Source organism: Tinamus guttatus, unplaced genomic scaffold (genome assembly GCF_059628265.1).
Source record: "Tinamus guttatus ecotype Peru unplaced genomic scaffold, ASM5962826v1 Tinamus_guttatus_pri_ptg000035l, whole genome shotgun sequence".
Classification (NCBI taxonomy): Eukaryota; Metazoa; Chordata; class Aves; order Tinamiformes; family Tinamidae; genus Tinamus; species Tinamus guttatus.
In genome coordinates, this window is record NW_028288569.1 from 4,988,899 (window position 1) to 5,015,163 (window position 26,265).

The 26,265-nt window shown below is 41.3% G+C and overlaps 1 protein-coding gene across 4 annotated transcripts; it reads left to right on the top strand.

Annotated features, from left to right (window-relative positions):
- The first annotated feature begins 529 nt into the window (after positions 1 to 529).
- On the top strand, positions 530 to 20,411 carry CD47 (CD47 molecule). 4 transcript variants are annotated; one of them, XM_088533772.1, is made up of 12 exons: positions 530 to 591; positions 4,105 to 4,452; positions 5,791 to 5,838; positions 9,053 to 9,142; positions 11,694 to 11,795; positions 12,169 to 12,261; positions 12,742 to 12,837; positions 14,130 to 14,222; positions 15,193 to 15,224; positions 17,610 to 17,634; positions 18,280 to 18,307; positions 19,444 to 20,411. In XM_088533772.1, exons 1-12 carry the CDS (start codon positions 546 to 548, stop codon positions 19,463 to 19,465), a joined length of 1,023 nt encoding a protein of 340 aa, XP_088389898.1. In that variant the 5' UTR covers positions 530 to 545; the 3' UTR covers positions 19,466 to 20,411. The 4 variants fall into 4 exon arrangements, with proteins under 4 accessions (XP_088389898.1, XP_088389913.1, XP_088389905.1 ...); XM_088533787.1 differs by lacking the exon at positions 17,610 to 17,634; XM_088533779.1 differs by lacking the exon at positions 5,791 to 5,838.
- Positions 20,412 to 26,265: the final 5,854 nt, after the last annotated feature.

Genomic DNA, 26,265 nt, shown 5'->3' on the forward strand with positions numbered 1-26,265 from the left:
CAGGCGCCTTTCCCCAGGCGCCAACCCAGCGGGGCAGAGCCAGACGTTATTCGCGGCGGAGGGAGCCCTCCCGAAGGGCGGCTGTTTAGCGACTGCGCCTCAGAATCGGTTAAACCCGAGTCGCCTGGGAGAAAAGGGAGCTTCCGGGGGGGGCGGACTCGGCGCCGTACACCGGACCAGGCACCTTTCTCCTCGCAGCCTCAGCTACTCAAAATAAAAAAGGAAAACAAAACACTTCTGTTTTTTGTGCGTGTTGAAACAAACAACAAATATATATTTATGTATATATACGTATGCGCGTGACGCCCAAGCCGCGCGGAGCGGCGCGCCCCCCGCCGCGGCGCTGGCTGTCGCAGGCGGCGAGGGCGGGGCGCCCAACGGCCGCGCACTGACCGTTTCCTCCTCGCCTCGCAGCCAATCAGGCGGGCGGCGCCTCCCGCCCGCGCGGCCCCGCCCGCCCGCGCGCTCGCTCGCTCGCTCCGTGCCCGCCGCGGCGCCGCGCAGCTCCGGCCGCGCCGCGTCCCCGCTCCGCGCCGCTCCCCGCCATGTGGCCGCTGGCCGCTTGGGTGCTGCTCAGCGTCGCGGGCGCCGGTGAGTCCTCATGGCCGCCCCCGGCGCGTCTTCGCGAGACCGGGTGTTGTGGGGGGAGGAGGCAGAGCGGGGATCGGGACACGTTCCCCCCTCCGCTTGCGGGACCGTCGCCCTCGGGCCGCGTGTGGCGGTGGGCGAAGCTCCCTCGGGTCCCCGGAGCTGCTGCCCGAGGTGTCGCCCCGCTGCTCGGAGCGTAGCTGGGAGGAGGGGGGGGGGAGGTCAGCGCTGAGCTCCCTGCCTTTAATTTATTTAATTCAATTTATTTTATTCTGTTTTGTTTTCCGGTCGTTGTGGCGTTAGGGGAGCTTGGCGCCCCCTGTTTCGTTTCCTCTGGGAAGGAGGCGCCAGCGGAGCTGGGGCTCCGCGCAGTTGCGGAGCTCGGCAGCAATTGGCAATATACAAAGTTTGGGTGTCGTCGGTGTGTAAATGGCGCCGAGGCTGCTGTTTTCCCCGCTGCCAGAAGATTATCAATTAGGGGAGGGTTTTAAAAAAGTTAAAATGCTTTTGTTGAAGTGCAGGTGTTGCCTTGGTCATGTACCCCTAGGCGGGACTTGGAACGTGTGTGTTTAAAGCTGGTGCCAAATTATGTTTGGATTCCTGCGTTAGAAGCAGCTTGACGTAAGTGCAGAGTGCCCTGGGATCTTCTGAATCCCGTGAGAAAGAAATGTGGATATTCAGCAGGTCTAGCTAGCGGGTTCAGCTAGTTTTAGCCGTCACGCGCTATTCCTGAACTTGCATTGCTTACATCGCTTGGAACAGCTACTTTTGTGTGTGTGTGGTTCCCAATCCCACACTTTTCCAGAAACGGGTTCCCCCAAACCTTTAGGATGAGGCTGTGAAATGGCCACCGTTACGTGTCCAGGCTGATAATCCATGAGGAAGTTTGAGGCCGGCCGCCTGCAGCGCTGAGGACCCGTTGCATAAGGGGCTGCCTGGCGGCTTCCTCTGCTCGCAGGAAAAATGTCAGGGGGTGATAGTCGCAGTGTGGGCTGCAGCAAGCAGCCGGGGTCCCCGTTAGTGCCATGGTGGTAGGTGGGTAGCCTCTTTTCCTAGCGTCCTTCGGCTTCAGCATGAGAGCGCCCACGCAGCTGGGTCTCCGTTTCAGTTGGTGGCTCCCGCGCGCTGCCCGTGGAGCAGTGCCCGCGGGTGCTCCGGGCTGCGTCAGGCAGCGCGCGCCGGCCCGTGGAGGCTGCGCAGCGCCCGCTCGGCGGGATCCACAGCGGAGAGAGCCCTGCCGTTCAGTGCTGCTGCCTGCCCAAACGCCCTCCCTGGAGATGGTCTCCTGGGTCGTGTTATCCTCTGGGTACCCTGTTAGCTGATGCACGCCACTGATTTTGGTGGGATTTTCATGTTGAATCACGGTGCTGTAGGTGAGCTTAGTAATAGTGAGAAAATCATGACCAGTGCTTTTGGGAGATGACATTTTTTTCCTTTCTTTATTTATTAATATGCTTTGATAGGCATTTAGAAATATATGTATGCATATATATAATTGCAGCATTTCTCAATGAAATGGAGCTGGTTGAGAATAAATTGCTCTATTGAGTATAAATGTGCCAGCACAGAAAAAGGTAAAAATAAAACTGAAACCAAAACCTTTTCCTGTAGGACAGTGTTAAAATAAAACCCATGGAATTTATTTTAGGAGAAAGAATCATTGAAGCACTAAAGTTTTTAATTTTGTGCATTTTTTGAGTCTCACTACAGCATTCTAGAACTAATTTTTTCACATTCGCTGATAAATATGTGGTTTAGGGGTTGGGTACCATTTTGCTTTTGTCTGCTTTTATTATTTTTGCTTTCTTTTAAAAGTACAGTTTTAAAATGCAGCACTGTGCAACCCAGAGACTAATTCTGTTGTCTATTGTGTACAGGGCTCTCATGCCTAATATATATTAGTCAGTTTAGTCTGAACTTGAGACTTTCAGTAGTGACCCAGTGACCCAAGTGGTAGTATTAAAGCAGCATGCTTCAAAGTTCACTGCTTTCTAAATGTGATTCAGGGCTGTTGCTCTGAAGAACTTGAACTACTGTAAATAGAGGCTCTACTGGTATCTTTATCCTTTTTTTTTTTTTTTTCCACTCCCATAATTGAATTTACTCATGAAATACATACCAGAATTTGGAGTTGCTTTAAACATGTGAGTATCAGCAGTCGCACTGAAGTCACTGGATCCACTCCCGTTTGTAAGTCTGTGTATTTACAGTATTAGGGGCTGTGTTCTTGTTCTACTGTTTCTGGATTCATCCTGTCTTTGGCTTTACTGCAAGGTATAATCAAGCTGTTTGAATGATTAAAGTCATTGGGACTTTGGGAGCTATAGCTGTTAGGATAATTATAGGTGGAACTAAACTATGATTTTGCACAAATGATGAAAAATACAGAGGAAAAAAAAGGAGAATGGAGAAAATCATACTTTACAACCAAACTACCTCTTTTTTTGGGTCCCTGGTGTGATTTTAATACAGGTGTTGGAATTGTTAGTGTTCTCAAAATGTGATGAATGGATCTTACTTTTGGATTAAAATCTCAGAATTAGATTTGGCATCTTATTGAGATAGTGATCGATAATGCTGTTTTAGAACAGAAGTGCAAGGCAGGTGAGAAAGGTGAAAAACATAAGTGCTAATCTAAGTGATAATATTATGTGATTTTCATTGACTGGTATAGTTCGCAGCGTTAATGACAGTGGTTTATAAACCAGAGTATTTTTTGTAGCAAATTCTCCATTTTCAGTTATCTATATACTCTAATGCTAAATACTCTAATGCTAATACATTTAATCTGTATTAGTTTGTGTGCACTTCCTTTATCAGAAAGGAAAAGGAGAACTTGCAATAAATGTTGTAAATTTGTGGGGATTTGGCTCCACCTTCAGAGTTCAGAAGGAACAAATGACAAATCTCTTCCCCACCTCCCCTTTTTTTTTAAAAAAAAAAAAAAACACTAAGCTGTCTTGCCTTCCTTCTCTAGGAGGCATAGAAGCAGAAATCCCAACAGAGTAGTGGTGTTTGTTTGTTTGTTTTTCCCTCTGTCGTTGAGAAACTATAAAGGATGCTTGTCTGAAGCTGATAGCTCTGTACCCCCTTTTCCAGATACCTGAATGACCATTAGGAAAAACTGGGACATTGCTGACACTGCTTGTGCTTAAAGTTACATGTATGCTTTTCGAGTAGGCCTTAGAGCAGTATTTATGGCACATGTTTTGGGGAGAAGTGTCCGACTGAGATACAGCATAAACTTTTATTACTGTTTTCGATTTATGACAGCTTATAGAATCTGTACGTTATCTAGATGTGAGAATGGATAAGCCCTATGAATAGGTCTGTGATAGAACTATAATGCCTTTATTGTTGTTTTTGTTTTCCCTTTAAAGCCTGATATTCTGTTTGAAGTGGGGTTGCAGAGAGTTGGTTTTGTTTTGCCAAGTCACTTTTTACTTTTCCATTTCTTTTTTGTCTTGTATATTAAGAAATAATACTGAATGTGTCAATTTTCATTTTTCTTTCTAGGTTCTGCCCAATTGCTGTTTAATGTAACCTCATTTGTTGAAAAAAATATCTGTAATGAAACTATCCTCTTACCCTGCCTTGTGTATAATCTACAAGCAAATGATAAAACGGTCATGTACGTTAAGTGGAAAAGACAAGGAAATTTATTTTTTTCTTTTAATGGAGAACATCAGTCTGTCACAGACTCCAATTTTTCATCGGCTAGATTATTATCTGAATCGGATTTATCCAAAGGTGTTGCCTCTATATTACTTAACAAGAAGGAAGCAATTCTTGGAAATTACAGCTGTGAGGTGACGGAATCAAACAGAGAAGGAGAAACTACTGTTGAGCTTAGGAACAGTTCAGGTAAGTTGTCTGCCATTGCTTTAGAGCCCACTGGGAAAGAAAAGCAAGATCTTATGGGAAAGAGGGCAATATATACTACTTAAAACTGAAAATCCCAAGAATGTAGGATCCTGTTCCTCAGTTTCTTCTGACTTGAATGCTTATTTTAAAACTTGAATGTTTTAAGTTAGAGGGGAATGTTTCTGTGGGAAATAGTTGAACTAATTTATTGATTGCATACTAATGCTTGAAGAGTGTTTGTCTAGTATGGAATTATGCTTTCCTACCTCCTTTGGGTTACATAGTTGCTGGTGCTTTCAGCACCCTCATGTCGTATTACATCCTGAATCATGCTTGATGTCTTTATAATACTGAGGGGTATATATCCGTGAGCTACTTCGCAGTGGCTGCAGAAACTTCCTGTGTAAAGAAATGCATCTTGCATTCTTTAACTGTGCTGGAAAAACTGCAGATAGAACTAATGGAAATTTTGTGCGAGTTCTAAAAGGTGTTACTGTTTTCAGTGAGGCTGAAATCGCTACTGGCAGGTGGTAGCTTGTTAATGTTGCTCAACATTTAAGTCCCCTCTAGACAGTGATAAGCTAAAGTAATGGTGACTAGGTGATGAGCTTCTCATTTGGTAAGCCATTTTACCTTGTCATCTTGTCAGAGGCAGCCCATATGCTCCAGAATAGAATTCACCCAGGAAGCTTTTACATCATTTGTCATTAAAGCATTTCTGAATATCAAACAGATTGCTGTTTGTATCTTGCTGCTCTGTAATTTGCAGTTGGCTCAGAGTGAGTTAACCGTATACCCTGCAAAACAAACATGATCCTGAAGTGGGTTGAGAGGGATGCAGCCACTGAAGTGCGGAGCGAGGGTGCTAGAAAATTATTCAGTTCTTAGAATGCTGCCAAAAAAAAAAAAAGACAAAAAAGAAAAAAAGCCAACAACCACCAACAGAAAGAAGAATAGACTGTTTCCTTCCGTGTGCTAAAGCTTCCTCTCAGGCTTTACTCAGCCTTTTTGGATGATATTTTTGTCATTCATTCAGTGTTCAGCTATAGAAGAGGAAGCAAAACCTGGGCATGTAGCAGAATCGAGTCACCAGTCAAGTCAACAAATAAACTGGGCCATAATTCCTTTGTTAACAAAGGTTAATTGGAGTGAGGGTTCTGTTTAGGTGATTTTTTTTTAAGATCAATAACTAAATAAAAAAAATTACATGATGCAGAGTACTTCTTTTTTTTTTTTTAACTCTTTACCTTTCTCTGTGTTTAGAACTTTAGTTTTTGAAAGAAGTATAAAGACTGCAAAGCAGAAAACTGATGTAATTTTTCTAATTTCATTTTCTAGTTGTCAGTTGCGGCGAGGAAAATGTCTCAGCACCAAAGGAAAAATGTGGTTGGTGAATAATTTATAGTGGGCACAAGGACATGTTAGGTTTGAGAACATAAGTTAGAAAATGTAAAATACAGCCTTATGTTTGAGGGTTTAACTGAAGGTAAAACAGTCACTTGTTTGTTCTTTAAATATTATTAGTTTTTCAGTGCTTGTACTCCAGTATTCTAATGAGATTCTTGAGACACTATGTTAATACAAGACAGTGCAGCAAGTGAGCTTTAAAAAAAGTTAATGAATAATGGAAGTCCTATACCAGTCTTCAGTCTGTCTTTTTTTTTTTTTTTTTTTTTTCTGAACAGGCAACTCATGTTCTCACTAGTAATATGTTCCAACTGATCTTTCTGCAGAGGTAATGCTAGAGGAGAGAGCCCTTTCCTAGCTCACATTTACATATGGAATCAGTATCAGAATAAGGATCAGATCCATGATGACTGACATACCTCAGCCCTCATCTTTGGATGTAGTCTTTTCTAATCAAGCATTTTACTAGTAAAAGGAGAGAGAATTTGGAGATTATTTCCTTGTATTGGTTCCCAAAATAGTATTTTTGGCGAGGAATTTACTTTGTTGCTATGAAGCATGAGAGTATGGGCAAAGTGTTGCCAGGATAATGTGTTCAGCTGCTCCTCTTATGCATAGCTTGCACGTACAGAGAACATTGCAAGCACTTCCATATAGGGAGTCCTTTTACATTGAGAGTGAACCACTGTAACTGGAGGTCCCACCATCTGGAGGCAGAAACTCTGACAGATAACAGGCTCCACTCATGCTTTTTGTATTCAAAATGCCCAGTAAGGTCATCCCCAAGTGCTGCAGAGGAAATTGCATTACTTTTCAGGCTCTGCTTGCAGATGTTTCAATTCATTTAAAATTCTCAGTTGAACCACTAGAATTTGCCTGTAGGATTCAGCTTGTCCAGGGAAAGGCAAATGTGTGTTAAAGTTACTGTTCAGTACTAGCTGTTTTGTTTATTTTCAAATATGCATGAAAATTTTTTAACCCTAAATTTCTTTTGATGGTAAGGAAGCTGAATTCCTCTCTCTGCCCTCCTCTAATATCTTTTTTGTTTCCTTTTATTTGTGTGGTGACCACAGCATCTCTTCTATGATTGTGGACGTGAGAAATTTTTTTTAAAAGATTATGTTTCACAGTATCCCCATTTCCATCGATTCAAAACTGTCAAAGAAATAAAGTGCTGGCTGCAGTGCTAATTTATTGGAATCCTGTACCGATATCAGTTTCCCTGACAGCTTGTTCTACCCTGGAGTGAAATGGCATGCTTGCTAGGCTTAACTTGCCATCTCCTACATTTGTGTGTATGTGTACATTCCCAAAGCTTTATATGCTCTTCATGGCTGGAGACTCTATTTCTTAATGTGACCCATAGTCCTTATGAGTAATACTAAATCTTTTCAGAAAGAAATATTTTTGTAGCCTCTTACTTCAAAAGGGTGCAGCTTAAAAGTAGCAATAAACATGGGCCACAAACTCACAGGCCCAGATTTGTGATCATTTTGAGGGCTAATCCATGCACGTGTGCGGGAGTTGCGTTGGATGTGTGTTGAACTCCTTGCTGCCATGGTTACATTACTACTAATATATGGGATGAACCATTTGAAGGCAGATTCTGAAATATTTATGGATGCGCTGTCTGTTCACAGGTGTGCTCCCCACAGCACAATATTCTAGAGTGGTGGCACAGGTACAAACAAGTATGTGGCACTTCTAGATATTATGGTAACCCTGTGCTGCACTGTAGCAGGTGAATAAAACCCCAGTAATGCCAGACTGACATTATAAAAATTGCTTAATTGGGTAAGATCCAAATGAGAAATCTGAATGACAGATTTTGAGCCAAAAAAAGATTCAAGTAAGAATTTGAAAATGTCAAATGCAAAGAGAAGAAGCCTTCTTATAAGGAAAAAGTAAGACTGAAATGCACACCTGTAGTTTTGTAGTTGCATGCAGTCTTTAGCATCCTTGTTCTGAGTAACCTGTGCAAGTCGTGATGCAGCTTTCTCTGTAGTGCTGTTCACGTGAGGGGTGGGAGAGGCGAGGAGGGGAAGGAATGTAAGTGTAGGAAGCCATATCCTCTTGTCGTGAAATAATGCTTTCCTTCCTTCTAGGCATTCATGTGCTCTTAGGAAATGGTTCTTGATCCATAGGCTTTATTACTAACACCACTAACTAGTAGACAGTTGAGCTGAACCCGTTAGGTAAAGTCACTTAAAGCTGCTTTCTTTGGAATGCAGGAGCTTCAAGCTCATTTCAAGATACTTGGCATTGAAAACTGTGAAGTATTGCTGCTTAATTCTGTTTTTTCTGGAGCTGCAGATAGTTTTTTAAATATATAGTGTACATATGAGTAGTGTACATCAAAAAGAAGATGAGAAATCTCTTCAGAAGTAAGTGTGGAGGCAGGAGGCCAGTGGCAAGTATAATGTAAGAAAGGTAGATTTTGAGTTTCAGAGAATGAATCTAAATAATGTTATGAGCAGAGATGCAAGAATCAACTGTATTTTCTGGTTCAGTTGGGGGATTTTTAGGAATTGCTGCATGCCTATTGGAAGGCGGCCTGTATGATCTTACAGCATGGATGACTGGACAGCCTAAGGCTTCTGAGATGCAGGGAAAGAAAGCCAAGTAGATGACAGTGGGAACACGTAAAGGAGAACTTGTGGTGTCCAAAATTAGCACAGTAGCGTTTTTCTTTCCTTTGGATTAACTCCTGTGTTCTATGTCACACATCTGAATTTGTGTGAAAATATTATAGTAATATTATAGTCTTTGAGGATAGACTAAAATAACTGGAGAAACACCAAACTGGACTTTACAGGTCAGGACACCTTCCCTGATTAGCCAATGTACATTGCTTTGCTGATCTCTTGTGCCATAAGTAATTTTACAAGCTCAATAGCTGGTACTGCCAGACAATATCATACACATATCCTCTGTTGCTCTGGAGATTAAGATATACAGTTTGAAAAAGGTTTTAATAACTAAAGTACCAAAAAAATAAGATGTCCCTCACAAGATTAGAGCAAAAATCAATAGGTAGAAGTCACAGCTTTCGTAGCATTAGAAGTTTTAGCAGCCTAGCCATTAAATATAGTATTGAGCATTCTAGAGTATAACCTGAAAGAAGCTCTAAATGTAAAGCTAGTAACATCCATTTTTGTATTCTTCCTATGATTCTTCTGTGTTTATTCTCTAGGATCATGGTTTCTTCCAGTGGAAAGTGCTTGCATCATAGTGTTGCTATTCTTAGCTATTATTTTCTGTTGGACTCAGTTAAGTGTTATTGGTAAGTATTGACTTTTTAATTCTTTGCAACTGTTGATTTGCCTTAAAATCACTTTTATAATGGGAGCCATGTAAAATGAAAGGTGGTGCTCACATATAAAAGATTAGTGGTAGAATTGATTGGGATAGTACAGGCGTATGTCTGCTCCATCAAATAATTTAGCTTTGTTTGCTGCAGAACCCCCTCCTGCAGATCCACTGTGCAGTACAGGCATTCACATTTGAGCTTTCTTTTGCAATGAATCAGCTAGTAACACGAGAGACTGAAGCCAAATACAGTTTGGAGGATAGTTCATAGCAAGCACTGGTACTTACAGTCTTACAGCTGTCTGTAAGAGTACACCCAGCTACACTCCTCCTCTGTGTAGTCTTCCAGCTCCCTTTCAGCAGGCTTTGTCCTCATTCACAAACTCTTTCATGTACGTATTGTACATCTTTTGGCATCAAGTGACAAAAACACTAGTCTGGCAGGTTGCAGGAGCGCTTGCAGTGGCTGGGACCTCATCAATAAGATCTGTGTTTTGGGGCTGTAGCGTGTCTGTCACATGGTGCCGAAGTTATGCAATGTGGATCCAGGCACTGTTTTATTTATTTATTTATTTTTCCATGGGTGGGTGTGTAGATTATAATTTTTGCAGGGTGTAATTGATGATGCCTGTAGTCATTGATTAGAACAAGACAGTGTTGCTTCACTATGACATTATCAGACCGCATTAGAAATGGAAACATATTTCATTTTATGATTATAAAGTCAATATTAGAGAAATATGGTGCTCTCAAAGTAAAATTATACACTGTATTTTTAGCACTAGCTTAGTCATAATTTAACACTGACACTAGTGAGCTTAGAAAAATTTTCAGGAAAAAAATCATTCAGCAGTGTCATATGTTCTTAGGCATTCTTCACATGCTGGTGTCCTTCCTGTGTGAGAGCTTTGTGTCCTAGCATGGATTCAGATTGCTTCCTGAGGTGCCATGTGTTGTGTCAGTCTTGGTGATTTTCAGACACCCTCCCCCCCCCCTTTTTTTTTTTAATTTGTAGGCTTCTAAACATTTTCTTGGAGCACTGGAGTATATAAGAAGTTTATAGTAATCAGTTACTTATTCATCTATCTGAATGTAATTTTCTTTAATATCTTTTCATAATCCTCTAAAAGTAGACTGTTGTTTTTTTCGAAGGGTCTTTGGCAGAAGTTGAAAACTATTTTTTTTTTAATGATTTTGTTTCTGAGTTTTAGATTCCTGATTTACATGATCATTTATAATAGTTTAAGACTCATTTAACTTGTTCTAAAATGTCCAATAATCATCATTGCCTACTATGTGTATTCGGAACTGGCACATTTTTAGCATTTGATAAGATGGTAGTAATTGTTCTGAAACATAGATGCATCCATAGAAAAGCACTATGGCTCAATGGGTGTAAGTTGAGCTTGCTTATGTTTTGCTGTGCCTTCGCACCTTTTTTTGCAAGCCCTTTGACTTCCCTGAAGAATAGTGTGCATGCTGTCTCTAACTTACATTAAGTCAGTATGAATACAATGAAAGAGGGTTAGTTGCAGGAGAGGTCCTTTTGTAAAGGAATACTACCCCTCCGTAGAGTAGTATTAAAGCTTTTCCTTGCACACACCCTTTAAAATTTTTAGGGTATACTGGTGATGTGTGTATGTGTCTGTTTTGTTTTGGTTTTGTGGGTGGTTTTTTTTTTTCGTGCTGGTGCAGTGAGCAGAAGTAGGATGTTAATTCAGTCAAAACTCATTTCATTTTTCTGTTCAAAGTTAGTTCCTCTTTGTGTTCAGTCTTTTTTGGTGACTACCTATTTACATTTTAGTTCAACATAAGCTAAAGTTCTGGGAATTTTCATCAGAACTTTCAAGCTTGGAACAAGCTGTGCCTTTTTTTATCTTTGTTGTAGCAATGCCTAAGGCAGGAACACATGCAGCTCGTGTACTGCAGTGCTTTGTGCTGTTTCTTCGTTTCCAACGGCCCCTGAAGTGTCTCATAGCACAATCGTACTGCAAATCAGCCCCATGCGTAGCTTCTGAACATGTAAATCACTCGTAATGTGTTTATTCTCAAAGCACCTTGGTGAGGGGGGATCATACCCTTGTTCCTGTGGGAACCAAAATGGTGCATCTAATATCACACAGTGTTGCTGGAAAGGGAATTAAACTTGGGCTTTCTAAATCCCTGTCTAGACTTCACCCGAATAACAAACGGTTTATTGCCCCGTGCAAGTATCAATAGTGCATCCGACTGAATTAACCTGTGTCTTGCCCCCACAGTGACTTTGATAGCAGTTGACCTGGATTGATAGATGGCAGGATTAAGAATTTAACTGAAGCAGCAGTGCCAGGTTTCATTGATATGAGTAAGCCATTATGATATGATATTAACCATACCAAATAATGAAAATAAATGAGATCTTAGTGATTATGGTTATGATTAGAGTTGTTGTCTAGAAATGAACTCCTAAAAATCACAAGATCTGTGTTCTTGTGAAGGAATGTAAATGTCTGACTTTCCTCTCTTTCTCTTTATTTGTCTTTAAGCATCAAAATTTGAAACCGTATTTCAGAAGAAAATCAGCATTATTATAGCATGTAGCATCTTCACAATTGTTGCTATTGCAGGTGTTATTCTCTTTGTGCCAGGTAAGTTTACGAATTTTCTGTCTAGTTGATGGGAATAAGCACAAATCCACTTTTGGCCTAGTTTAGTGGGCTAATTATTTTCACCTACTAATCTTTAAATTGAATACAATTACAGAATGAAATAAAAACAGTGTTATGGTTTTCAGGCCCTCAAAGTGGCCACGGCCATAGGGAGACAGATACTGCAAACTGACTTCTATTTGCTGTCCTGCTGCCTCTGTTGAAATATGGAGGGTAGGGAGTGACTTCCACTGCTGAAGCGGGATCTTTGGGGGACCCTAAAAATGACAAAATTGATGCTTAACATATGCTGCTTGTGCTTTATTCCAAACAAGGATTTCTCTTTTCCTAATTTGCATGCAAACCTTTGCAGATGGCTATACTCCAGGAACTCAAGCTGGACTTGGTTTAATTGTAATCCCTGCTCTGATCCTATTGCCACTTCAATGCCTTCTATTTGGAATGGGTGAGCATTTGTCCTTTCACCAACTCAAAAATATACAGATAGGTACACTCAGGGCTCCCCCCCACCTCGGCTCTCACAACCTGCATGATATTTTCATCATAAATAGTTGCTATGATAGTGTCCGGGGTTTCTGACTGTCCCCAAACAACATTTTTATCCTGACTTTCTTTGGCTCAGATGCTTCAAGGAAGAGGTATAAGTTACCTTCTTGGAAAACAGATTAAATGTAGGATGTCCAAGTATTTCCCATATATGTGTATGCACATATAAATATAAATCATAAATTATAAATTTTATGATTTAAGGAAGAAGGAAGCCTGAAGTGACTTGCTTAGCTTGTTTTGTAAACAATACTGGGCTGGTTAAGTCTGGAATTTAGGAGAACCTGATGCCTGGTTTTGTGTGAATGATCTAGCTTTTGTTTTCCTATAGTTTATCTTTAAAATTACTTTTTTTTTTCTCTCTCTCTCCCTTTCCCAGTTTTGGATAGTCTAACAAAAACAGCATATGCTCTGCTAGCTTTGGAATTTATTGGTTATATCATAGCTGTGGCTGGTTTTGCACTGTGTGTCTCAGGTAAGAAGTTTATCCACTGTAAGAGCGATTTTTACCTTGTCTATCCCTGATGGAATGTTTCGTAGTAACACTAAAATGTTACGAGAATGATTTCACTACACTGTGTTTTATCAATAGAGCTATATGTTGGGACTGCTGCGTTAATGCTGTTTTCTTTGGTGAAGGAAGTATAGCCCAAGGGCACCATTAGGCACACCAGCTTCATTGGTGTGGCCATCTCCAGCAGGCCTGCATCCTAGGAGCAACTGCCTTTGAAACCAACAAGCGAAAAATAAGCAAAGAAAGCCACCTTATGTATTTGCTTATTTGGCAATACTGAGGATGCTAGAGAGTCACCACAAACCAAGACTGACCTTATTTCTTATTTTTACTGTGACCTGCAGTATTTAAAAAACAACCCTTGCCCAAGAACCCAAATAGAGCCATAATCAGTTTCTGATGTTCAGATGAATAAATCTCTTGCCAAATCTCTTGCTTGTACGTGAGTGATAACTGAATTGCTAGGGAATGCAAATCATTGCGTTTGCCTTGCACTGGTTCAGAAGCAGCAAATTAGCAAGGAACTGGGAACTGTTGAAGGCTGGGAATTGCTGGCATTTTGTTTCAGCCTTGCACAATAATCCCTCCTGAAAAAGGAGCACCAACTAAACAGCATGTAGCCCTTCTTCCTCTACCCCTTCCTTGCTCCTCTCCCTTCCTTCTACTCTTGATGAGCTCCCAATTAGTTGCAGTGATTCCACATCCTAGGAAACACGGGTCATAAGAAAAATCAGAGAACAAAGAGTTTTTGAAATGAGACATGGCTGGGTTGTGATGGCTGATTTCTGCTCTGGGGTGTCATTATAAACTTGAAGTATTCCTATTATCTTTGGCAGATTTGCTGCAGATCTACATTGTCTTCTCCCTTTTATCACTTTTTACGTCCATTTTTTCCCACTATTTTATCAATAATAGTGTTGTATTCTATAATCTCATTATAGTTTTAAAAAGTTGGTGTTGAAGATGTAAGCTTAAATCAAAAAATAAATAATGCTTTCAGGCACAGTGAATGAAAGTGGAATATTACAGCTAAACTTCTACCAGGATAAATCAGTAAAAGCCTTTGTACAATAAAGAACACATGCAGGAAAACGAAGATGCAGAAATAGTTCTTGAGTGCTTTTGAAAGACAAATTGGATTACTTTTGGTTTATTATTATATTATCATTATTTTTTAGTATTTAGATCTATCTGAAAATATGTTTGCTTTAATTCAAGTCAGATAATTTTTCCTTATTTCTTGTTTTTAACAGCCTGTCCTGTGTTAAATGGGTCTGTTGTGATTGCTGGCTTGGCTATTATGGCTATTGGAGCTTTGCTTAGTCTGGTTTATGTGTGTTTTGTGGGTAAGTAGGACATAAGTCATTTTATCATCTCCTGTTTTTCCTATGCTGAATTTTAAAAGCAGCAGCAAAGAATAGCAATGCTTGCTTCTGAAACCTGAGCGTTTACCTTATCTCAAAAGAGAGGAAACCTTTAGAAGGCAGTCAAGGCGGCTGAGTGAGAGGGAGCGCAGCGGGCAGGGCTGTGGTGCAGCTGCTTCCCGGCCGGCGTGCCGCGTGCGTGGCCATCGCGGGCCGCTCCTCAGAGCAGGGTGGCCTGATTTGCTTCGAGCTGCGCAGGGCGGCTCTTCAGACACCTCTTACTTGGCACCCAGGAGAGCAGAGCTGAACATCTGCTGCTCTGCACTCCCCCTGACTGTGCACTGTGAGCTCAGGGTCGGCTGCGCTGGCACACGCGGTCTCCTGGGTTTAGGAGGTGTAAATCAGTGTGTGGGTATGGGGGTTCCCCTAAAGAAGTTAAGGCAGAAGACCTAATACATGAGATTGATGGAAGCCAGTCAAAAATGAAGCCAGTCACCTCTGTGAAGCTAGCCTTTTAACGATGATAAAAGTATTTTCTTACTGATGTTATAAGCTACTTGTTTGTATTTCTTTGATCCTGCCTATTAGTGGTCTGCATAAATCTTGGCTTTGTAATTTGATTTTGCTGGCTGAAGAGCTTGAACGTCACTGCAATGGGCAGATTCCAAAATGCCAAACAATCACAAAACTCAGTGCAGCATAATTCATTTATATAGCTAAAATCTTAACTCTGTTAGTCCACAGATTGTATATGCTAAGAATATTTGGGTGCTAAGTAAAGCGCTTGAAGGGTTTTGGGATTTACAGGTCATGTTAAGTATTTTGGGTAAAGGAGTTGCAACCTTATGTTATTACTGTGTTCTAAGTTTTATTGGTAGATATTTAATTGGTCATGAAACTTGTTCATCTGTTTGTTCAAATCTTTTTTTTTCTTCCTATTCAATTATTTTAGGTTCCCGCATGAAAGAGCATCATCCTCCAAGGGTAAGCTTAAAATTAATAAATTTGGGGTGACTAGATGGCTCAGGGGAGTGTAGTGAGATACTGAGCCTTTCTTCACTAGTTCCAATTCAGCCCAGGTTGGTAGAAAGCAAAAGTTCTGCCTGTGTAACACGTCTCATGTTGAGTGAGTTGGTGGTCTTCACTGTCCCTGCTGAGTGTGTCACTAGTACTGTACTTGCCACCCCAGCAGCTGGGGTACCTAAGAGCTACTCCAACTGCTGTGCTCGGTGGAGCTGCAATTGCAAGGGCTGTTGCAAAAAGGTAGTGGCTATGAAGGGAATCTGGACGTTCCTTTTACCATGCACTCCTTTCACCTGAGTTTGAGGACTTTTGGGTAATGTCTCTCTTTTTTTGTGCTTTTTTTTGTTGAGGCAAATGCAGATTACTTTTCATTATTACTATTATTTATATAGGCAAGCTATATAAAAACTAAACCTTTTTTTTTTTCTAAAGCTCTTTACTCCAGAATTCTTTAATGTTCTCTTGAATTCTCAGCTATGCAAAGACTGTTGCCTTGATTACCCCCTTCCTCTCCCCACCCTCATCATGTCCCTTAATATTGATGAGACCATCTGAAAGCAGGCTGTCTGTCTTTAGGTTACACAGAATAAAAGGAAAAGGTTTTTTGTTTGCTAGTTTAAAGGCTGCATTTGGTTATTTTTTTGAGCTTTTTGATTCTAGAGTAATAATTCTGCAAACTGATATTTTTAAACTTGCACTGTATTTTCTAGTGGTCCACAAATGTGAACAGTCTATTTTCTGGAGTTTTGCAAAAGCAAATCAAAATGCCCAACTCTAGAAACCTAGAAACCTTTCACAACAGTGAAACCTCCTTGTATCAGGGAAGTGGGATGAACACAAAGTCATTCCATTTCAGACATCATTTGAGACAAGTTTAGCCCTATGTCTCCTCTGCAGTCTGCAACTACTCTAGAAATACGATTTCTAGCAATGGCACAGGAGACCTGAATGCAGTTAAGAGACTTCTCCTTTCTTTTTTTTATCCAATTTCATTTTAAAGAATAACATTTCAGAGGATTAGTCTCTTAGGGAAGGAGAGGGATAAGTACATGAGGCTTTTAAAAGTGAAGGAAAAAAGAAAAAGAGGAGGGACACAAAGCCCATTCTGTTATTAAAAATGAGCAGAGAAGTGTATTACAGAAACCTTTATTCCAAAATGCAGTAATGCCTTTAAAGTAGCATGTTCATATTTACTTATAGAACAGAAACAAACTAGGCAAGGAGAAGATTTTTTTTTTTTTCATCTTGTTTTTTAAGGAAGACTTGAGATGTGAACCAACATGCTAAGCCTTTGTGGATCTCCGTTCTCTTTGTGAGCTATATTCTGTGTGAGCTGGTTTTACGGTGCAGTGAGGATTTGACAAGTGGAAATGGCTGCATTTTAGTATGCAATACTAAACACGATGTTAGTGCATGAATTGGAGAAGCAAATGAAATCTGAAGAAATATTTAAAACTGGAGGCCATCAGGAAGCTCAGCCTTTAAAAACTCCATGCGCTTCTGCAGCCACAGTTAGTTGAGGGTCAAATACGATGACAGTAATTTGTGTGAATGAAACATATCCTGTGAGGATATGAGAGGACATCATGGGAAGAGCTGATGGAAAATAAGTCTGCTAACCTGTTGCTTGTTTCTATCGAGTGCTACTCAGACTATACTGCTGTGCCTTGTGGGGAATTCAGTTGTGAAGGACTCTTGAAAACAGCTTTTTGTTCTGTGTAATCTAAAGACTAAGGAAAATTTGTTGTCGGAGGACCATGCTTCATTTTGGCACCTGGGCACGCTTTTTGAAGGATGCCTGTTACTTTCTTGAGGTGGAGGGGGTAAAGGTGCTTATTTTGAAATCTTTTAATCCTAATCAATTACCTATTAAATTTTTAACACATCTGCAGATTGCTTCTATTTCTGATTGCCTAGCAGACTAAATGCACAGTTATTTGATACATCTCTGTCTGAGATAGTAACACTTGAGTGCTTGATGAGTATTTTTGCTTTTGTTTTCAATCATGTTATTTTATTCCTAACCACCGATCAAGTCGCAGCAATAATCTGTTCTGATATTAGTACCCAAAAGTAGTATCTGCATGCCTTTTGCTGCCACCTAGAGGGATTGCATCTGGGGAAAAAATGAGCTGTATAGTGGGGAAAAATAGCCTGGAGATTGCAGTTACTGATTTCTTCTTTTCCAGAGCTTGAGCAATCAATCTTATTAACTTTCAGCTTTTTTTCGTTTTCGTAGAATCACTACTTACTGTATATGTCAATTAGAGTAATTTAACTGTGGCGAGCCAAAAATAAACACGAAGGCATTTTATACATATATATATATTTTTAAATGTTTTGCAGAAAGCTGTAGAAGAACCATTAAATGGTAGGTGGTGTTCAAGATTTATCTTCTAATTAAGGGATTAAGATTAGAAATAGATCCAAAAAGAGTTTGTATTGTCAAAGCACTGAGATGGCAGGCGGGCATGGAAGCTGTGTGGCTCCTGGAGTTCCCGAGAGCCCAGTTCCTCAGTGGAATTCTGCCTGCCCTGTGGCACAGAGAGCCCCGCTCTGCGTCCTGTCCCACGCTGGCCCTGCCTGCCGTAGGGCAAGCAAGCAGCTGGGCACGTTGCTTTGCAAAAAGAGCTCAACCTCCAAGAGAAAAGAGGGGCAGCTCCTGGGGGCTGGTGCTGAATCTCTTTGACAGTCATTTACTGCCATGAAATGCTTGTGGCTATCGCAAAATCTGTCCGTGTCACTGTATCCTCTGGGGGTTTATTGGGGTTGGAAAAACTCCACGGTGAGGTTGTGAAATTCTGATAGTGCTTTAAGGTGGGGGAAATGTCACAGTGATGGGGGCATGGCCCTGATTTTTATCTATTCATTTATTTTTTAATATACTGTTCACTAATTGGCATACTGAGAAGTAGTGGCAAGTTATAACCTGTATTTTAGAATTACTGTGCGTATTAATTTTAAAGCATTTCTTACTGTCTGGCTAATTACTAATCCATTTGCTTGGCTTTTAAAGATGCAAAAGGAGTGATGTTAGAACTATGGTGAGTCAAAATATATCTCCAAATGTTTGTTTTTAACTAGTGTCTATTTGGGGATTTTCATGTTTAGTGTTAATAGCAAAACTGGAGTACAGTGCAGGTACTCTTCTAAGCCAGATGATATTTCAGTGAATAAAAAGAATATATATTTCCTTTATCATACATAGAGGCAGAGTATGTATTACTCAGCAGGGATGATGATGTGTCAGTGAACCTCTACTTTTTTTTAATCAAATGTAAAATACAGATATTTTGTGTGTTTTTTCATGCTTATATTTTAAGGTATATGGAGTGCTTTTCTGGTTTTCTGGGCGGGGGATGTATGTGTGTGGTGTTTTTTTTTTTTTTCTCTACCTATTTAATTGGTGATCTCTCATGGAAGGCCAAGTGGAAGTGGTTTAAAAGTGGATTGTCTCTTCCCCACACTTTAGGTGTTATTTAAACTCTCTTTTTTAAGTTGTTCTTACAGAAATCAGTCTCTTGTTTTTCAGTGTCAGATAGTAGTTATTAAAAAAAAAAAAGAACCACCTTTCTCATTTAAATACTATTTGGCAACACTAAATACTAAAATAGTGGTGCATCTGTACATACATTATAAACAAACTCTTTTAAATTTATAATAAGCTGTGAAATGACAGGGACTAGATGCCCGACTGTTGCTTCTGCCTCGGAGGTGGCTCCTTAAACCAACAGATTTTGCAGGTCAAAGCGGAGGGAGGGCTCTAACTCGGAAGCTGGGGGCAGAAATCCCTAGAGCTGAACCCGCTTTGTGCACGAGCCTCCCCCAGCTCTCCCGCTGGGCAGGAGCACTCGGCCTGCTGAGGCACGGGAGCCCCGTTAGGAGCCCAGCGGCAGGACGGGGCCGGCGGCTGCGGCTGCCAGCAGCCGCGCTGGTTCCCAGCCCTGAGTTAGGGCTCCGAAGCAGCGTCCACGTGTCCGCCGTGGAGCAGCCCCAGCGCTGGCTGCTCGTGCTGCTCTTGCCTGTTACTTGGAAGCCAAGCGCCCTTCCAGAAGTTGAAAGAAGGAAGGGAAAGGCATTTTTAAGATCTATAATTTGGATAGGCAGCATGTGTTCTTTGTTAAAACTCTTCCTGAATATGCACATATATATATATACTTTTTTTTTTTTTAATTTCTAGTGTAACTAATGAGAAGAACTGAATCCGCTGCAGAGGTGGGTGATGTGTGGAAAGAAATTCACCGTTGTTTATACACCGTGGCCTTGAAGATGCACTACTCCAAGAGAAGAAATTCAGGAAAACTAGCTGTTTTGCATGTGTGGCAAAAGTGCTTTTGATATAAATGATGTATTTTGTAGTCACAGCAGCCGTAGCGAGGAACATGTGTGTCTACCCACATGTGAACTCTGTTTTCTTCTATTATGGTATATATGGTGTGGTTGAGGGTGAGAATATAAAAAGCACTGTTTGCCCACCACAGGGTCTTCCTGTAGTATCCTTAGTGGTATTATTTTCAAAACCATCATCAGTCACTGCTTTGGTAATGGGCCTGCTCGGCCCAGAGATTGCAGTACCATTTAGATTGTTTTCTTTATTTGTGTGCATGGGCAAGGTGTGGTCCTATGTCTATGATATGAGCAGGAAGTAGGATTTGTACAAATATTTATTTTCTGACATTCAGCAGAACTTGCAGGAAAAAAATTGCTTATACATGAAAATAAATAAATACAGAGTTTACTCCCAGGTCTTCTCAAGTCTTTACCTGAGCCACCGTAATTCCACAAAACAGTCATGTTTCTCTTTTTAGACACTAGTTGTGTTTGCTGTGGTGGCCCATATTTTAGGCCGGGGGAAAGTTCTTGGTGCCTCTTTTTTTATATTCTTGGAAATTCTGCTCAGCTTTTAGAGCCAAATTGTGCACTAGAGTTAGAACATTGCACCTGGTAATTTTCATGCTGAATGTGATTCTTCTTTTTGTTCATATTGTACAGTGTGTGGTACTGGAACCAATTTCAGGCTTTCTTAACTGAGTGGATTCGTAATATATGTTGATGCATCAGAAAAGTAGGAATTGTTCTATTTAGCTTAATTTTTAACAGAGTTTTTAAATCTGCTTTCTTGAATGGAAATAGGGGTAAATTATTTCTGACCCCTGTTTGCGATACTGTCACAAATAAATATAATAGAGAGTAAGGAGGAAGAGCTAATGAAAAGTGAGGAGGCTCAGTTTCCCTAGATTTCGAAGTACGATGGGTGAAAATCCAGGTAGGATCAGTCTTGTAGACTTACACATTCCGTGAGACTTTGACACATTTTACAGCTATTTCCAGAGTTATTCCAAAATACAGCTGGTTTCTTTTGGACTTCATGTTTTGTAGAAAATCTTCACATTCTCTCCATTGGTACTAGGATAAGAATTTTCTAAGGCACAAATATTTTCTCCTTTCAACAGTTTAAGACTTTGTTTGGAAAGCTGTTGCCCAGTTGCAGTAGTATCACGCTTGTTTTGAAAGATTCTGAGTAATTGAGCAAGTCTCAGAGCTGGGTTAAGTTAACTTGGGGTTCATATTCATGCTGTAGGTGCACATTGCATGAGTCCCCATGTGGGCTATAGTGGTGATGCAGACACTGGGCATCAATAATCCAACAAAATTCATTTGTGGTATCTGATTTTACAGTATTTACTCTCACTTACAGTCCAACCCTCACTAAAAGTCAAATTATCCACTGTGAAGAGGGTTACACGTGCGATAAAACACTTGACAAGGAGTATGGTTTAGCTTTACTCCTTCAAGTTTGCTGGTGGGAGTATTTAGGTAAGTTTTGAGATCCCATATACAAATCTTTTAGTATAGGTTGCCCCATAATCATTGCAGTCCACCTGAAGATGGGAGACGTTACACTGCATTAATAGATTTCAGCGTAAGGATTTACCTGATAAGTAGTATGCAGAGCTCTTTATTTGTGATTACACATTCCTCTGGTAAGTTGGAAGAGGGGCATTTGAGGAATAGAAAAACCCTGGAATTCTGTTGAGATATTCTGCCTTACAAAACCATGATGTTTAATAGCTTTATACTGACTACTGTAAAGCAGTTTGCAGTAGAATCTGTTCTGTATCACTGTGGTGATAAGGCCAAGCTGTTACCAGGACATTGCTGAAAAGTTTAGGACTTTGTGGCCAAGTACCGATTGAAGAAGAAATTATTCCAGAAATTGGAGAGATTTTCCTTTCCTCACCTTGCTCTCCATGCTGTTATGTTAATGGATTTCTTGTATGTACAAATTCAAAAAGATGAGTTTAAAATTCATAGATTTACCCGGCCCCTTCCCACCAGTAATTCAAAACCAAAGTTGTTCATAACTGTATGATTATGTTTTTGTGTGTATGTGTGAGTGTATATATGTGAATATATATTAAAAAAAAATCTCACTACTGGACATTTTAAAGATCTACAGCCTTTACCCAAGAAAATGTTTTTATTTATGAAACATAATTTTGTAAATATTGTGCTAATACACTTAAAATAAAGCCATTTCAAGTTGTTTTTGCCAGAGATCTTGTTGCTATCACATTGGGCTTTGTAAAAACCAGCGAGCAGTGCGTATGGGTGGTCAGTCTTTAAGCCTGATGAGAGTTCTCTGTGTGAAGAGAATTTCTTGCATTACTGTGAAGACACTGCTCAGTCAGTTCTGAAATTGGGGATGACGCCTCTGACATGCTCTTGGGAGTGGAGCAGTGAGAAAAGGCTGCAAGCGCTGCCCGAAAGTGTCTGCTCCTGCTCCACCAATCTCCATGCTCTGTGGAACCGGGCACATGGAGCCCCTGATGAAGGGTCTTGGCCATTCCCCCCTCATCAGGGTCCTAAGAACTGAGCCTGTTCAAGGGGGCTCCTGTAACCTTTTGTGATTCCCACCCTGGTTCTCAAAAGGCATCGTGAACCACTGTGTGAACTGTGAAATTAAATATATATGTGTGTGCACATACATGGCATATATAAAATTTTAAGTGTGAACCCTCATTCACTACATAAACTTGCTAAGGGTGACCCTTGGGCAGAAGCTCAGAAACACTGCCTGCTTGCAGCTAGTTAATAGTACTCGTTGCTCCTGTCACTGCAAGTGGCTGGACAGCAGTGCTTTCGGAGGAGATGGAGGAGCTGCGTCTCAGCAGAATCAAATCTAAAGCCTATACTTGGACTGCTCCAATCAAGTAAGCAGGAAAACCAGTCCAAACCCCAACTCTCTGATCCAGAAGCCTTCTGAAAGACCTTTAATGCTTTATCAGGGCTGCATAATTGGTATTTATTGCTATAGTTACCTGCAAAATGAGTGTCCTCTAATGTTGTCTGCTTAGAGAAAAATAAATTAAGAGAAATATCCTTTGCTACCATAGTTACAGCTATCTTTAATAATGTTGCTGTCTTGATCCTTACACCTCTGTTGCTTTGCCCATTACCATAGCTGGTTTCCCTTGTATCAGCTCTTCAGGACAATAATATAAATGAAATAGTAGGGGGAAATGAGGGAATAAAGAAAATGATGGAAATACTCTGAACCACTAGGCTGCTGGTGGCATTTGCAATGAAAATGTACTGCAGTACCAAAGGTGAACAGCTTCAAGGGTCATACCAAGTATGAAGTGAGGCTAGTTAGAGAACCAGTAAGCAGGAATGTGTCACCGCTGTGCCAGACTGAGCGAACTGGGCCTCTCTAGCCTGGAGAAGAAAAGATTGAGAGGAGATCTGCTCAACATGTTCAAGTACCTGAGGGGAGAAGGTAAAGAGGTTGGGGCCAAACTCTTCTCTGTGGTGGCCAGTGACAGAACAAGGGGTAATGGGTACAAATTGAAACACAGGAAGTTCCACCTCCATGTGAGGAAGAACTTCTTTACTGTGCGGGTGACAGAGCCCTGGAACAGGCTGCCCAGAGAGGCTGTGGAGTCTCCTTCTCTGGAGATCTTCCAAACCTGTGTGGATGCCACCCTGTGCCACGTGTTGAGCAGGGGGGTTGGACTAGATGATCTCTAGAGGTCCCTTCCAACCTCAACCTTTCTGTGATTCTGTGTGATTTTAAAAATCCCCTGCCCACGCTCCTCCTGGGGACCATCATACTAGACGTGAAATGGAGGCCACTGCAAGACTCTCAGCTCAAGTCCCATAGCACTATAGAAACATGAAACTTACAGAGGGGGAAAAAAAAAGGCGGTGTCAAAATTTTCAAAAGATCAAAAAGCATCTAGAAGGTACTTCATATTGATATTTTTCGTATGTTTATATTCCTTTTTTTTTCTGAAATACTACTTAAAGTCAAGAAGCATGGTTGCTAGTAGCACCTGGCATGTGTTATGCTTCATTGAGATCCTAATGAATTTCAAAAGCTAGAAGGAAGGGAGTTGGTTTCCAGATCTTTAGGTAACCCATCTGGACCAGTCAGTCTGCAGATAGGCTTTCTAATAAAGCAAATAGATGCACATAGTTAAGTAGCAGGCCATTAGCATTCCCTTCTTTAACACAGTGATCTCGTGTATCTGAAAAGAACCCGATTAAAAAAAGTAGCTTTGCCAGAAGGAAGTATAAGGTAAAATGGATTTTATGAGAACGCAGCTGTGTTCACTACTTCTCCCGGGAGCTCGTGCATGTGCTCCTGGGCCTCAGCAAGGCTGCCATCTCACCACAGCGCCTGTTCGATTTTTGCCCCATCATCTTAGCCCTTGCCCAAAGTAGCGTCCCTCAAATCCTCCTGTTGCAGCCTTTCAGGTGCTCCTAGGCTGTCCATGTGGCAGACGTGCTTCTCATTACTAACCCCAGCTAAGGGTATTCTGTGGAGGGTGACTTCTGACATGCTGATTGGAGCATCTTGGACTCCTGCAGCACAGCATGTGAATCGGATTCCTTTTGCTTTAGATTTAATAGCATGTCTTCTCTAAAATAACTGAAGCAATCCTCTTGGTAACACGTGAATAAATGTAAAAGATCTATTAAGAAATTGCCTATGCAAGAAAAAACAAAAGATTGTTTTCACTTTAGTGTGAAGATAAAAAAGGAAAGACCCTAACTGCTTTCAAGATTGCTCTCAGTGGATGAGTGCTACAGTAAGAAATGCCCGATGCAGATTTTCAGCTTGCAGACCTGTAGTCACTGCCAGTGCTATAGTCCTAAAATCTGTTTCCATTTGCCATTTTGGCACCTTTCTTACCTCTACTCCATACGTAAGAAAAAGCAGTAGCAAGTAGTGAATAAAGAATGCAGACCACAGGAAAGGGTTACTTCTTGAGCAATGCATCTAAACTAAGCATCAAGGTAAAATAAATACTTGGAAGATGTTAAGGAATTATTTAAATTGCACCTATGCCTGTAAGTATTTATCTGTTTACATATGTATACAGGCACAGAAATATTTTCTGTGCATTCCAAGTGCATAGGAGGAAATGCAAAAAGCAAAGCAAAGCCAGCTTCAGAGCTCTGGAAAGGAAGGATTTCAGATGCAAGTGTCACCATTTGAAAATCTGTAGCTGTAACAGAGGCTGCAGAGAGAGAAAAAGCGGCATGCCATAGAAAACAGATGCACCCTAAAAGCCAGAAGGTGCAAATGAGAAGGTGTCTCCGCACTGGTGAAGAGTTAGATTGAATCACGAGCAGCCTGAGTCATCTTGTGTTGTGTTGTGCTGTGTTGCAAGAAGGCAACAGCCTAAAAAAGATGCCTGTCACTTTTCTGTTCTGCTTAGAGTTGTTGATGCCTTAACTGAAAGCTGAAATTGGGGAGCAGCAATTCAGTTGTGGCTCAGTTGGAGAGAATCCAGAAGAGCCCAGTAATAAATGACCTCTAGAAAAACGGGGCTCTGGGCGTAAGATTGAAACTAGCAGTTTGTTTGTTATAACAAGGTCTGTGACAAGGCATGACAATAGAAGAGATGGAAGGGGGAATAATAAGCTCTCCATACCGGGAGAGGACAAGAAGTAACGGGCTCATGGTGCCAGTGGGGGGTAGTTAGATTATGCATGAGATGAGGTAGCGGTCCTATTCTATAGGTACAATGCTTATAGTTAAAACAAAACAAGGGAGGGGACAGTTTCCGTTACAGCCGCTCGCAGCCGTGTCCCCAGGGAGCCGGAGCGCGGCCGTGTGGTGAGGCACGGGCGGGCACGGCCTGCGAGGGGCCGAGCCGGGCACTGCACGTGTGGCCGGCGCGAGGGAGGGCAGGGACCCCCGCGCCCCTCGCAGCTGCCCCGGCCGTGGCCAAAGCAGGGCTGGGAAGGCCTGGCGGGGAGGGGAAAGGGGGACAGCGGCACCGGAGACGTCGTTTGAAAGCCACGGTTGGCTGTGCTTGCAGGATACGAAGAATATGACTCAAATCAGTGACAGAAAAGAGGCAATATGGCTTCACCGCTTATTTCTTGTGTGGCCACTTGTGAGAACGAGGATGTGACAACACAAGGAAGAAGCAAATCTTAACGTTTTTGTCCATCTTTTTAAGAGTTAACATGCTTTTTAAGCCAGCTTATTTTTAGGATGCTATATAGAAGATTGGCAAACCCATCTTGCTTGCCCTCTTATGACATATACTGAGCACATAATGGACTTCCGCTTTTCACAGGAATCACAATCTTCCCTTCTGGGACAACAGTAACACCTGGAAGTCTATAATACTAACTGCCAGCAATAGAAAAACCAGATGCCACAAAATCTACAAAGCAGCTTCGGAATGTCTTTCCTCCTGTGAACAACTCCTGCTTCTAAATAGAGTATCAGATACGTCTGAAAGTCTGAAGTTTCCGATATGGGCAATTATGTTCTCTTCACAACATTTCCTTTGGGTTACTTAGACTTCTACCACGTAAAATGAAAACCAGCTGTAAAAACTGACTATAGTGCCACTATTTTAGGAAGGACAGGCTGGGAAGGTGAGGTGGTGGGGTTGCTCTTCATGTGAGAGCAACCTGAATGCATGGAGCTCAACCTGGACATGGATGATGAGCGAGTTGAGAGTTTATGGGCAGG

Coding starts and splice junctions, on each gene's coding strand:
- CD47 (XM_088533772.1), top strand. CDS start 546: ATGTGGCCGCTGGCCGCTTGGGTGCTGCTCAGCGTCGCGGGCGCCG. Junction 5,839..9,052: donor AGCACCAAAGGAAAAATGTG/GTTGGTGAATAA, acceptor TTTATTCTCTAG/GATCATGGTTTCTTCCAGTG. Junction 12,262..12,741: donor ATGCCTTCTATTTGGAATGG/GTGAGCATTTGT, acceptor TCCCTTTCCCAG/TTTTGGATAGTCTAACAAAA.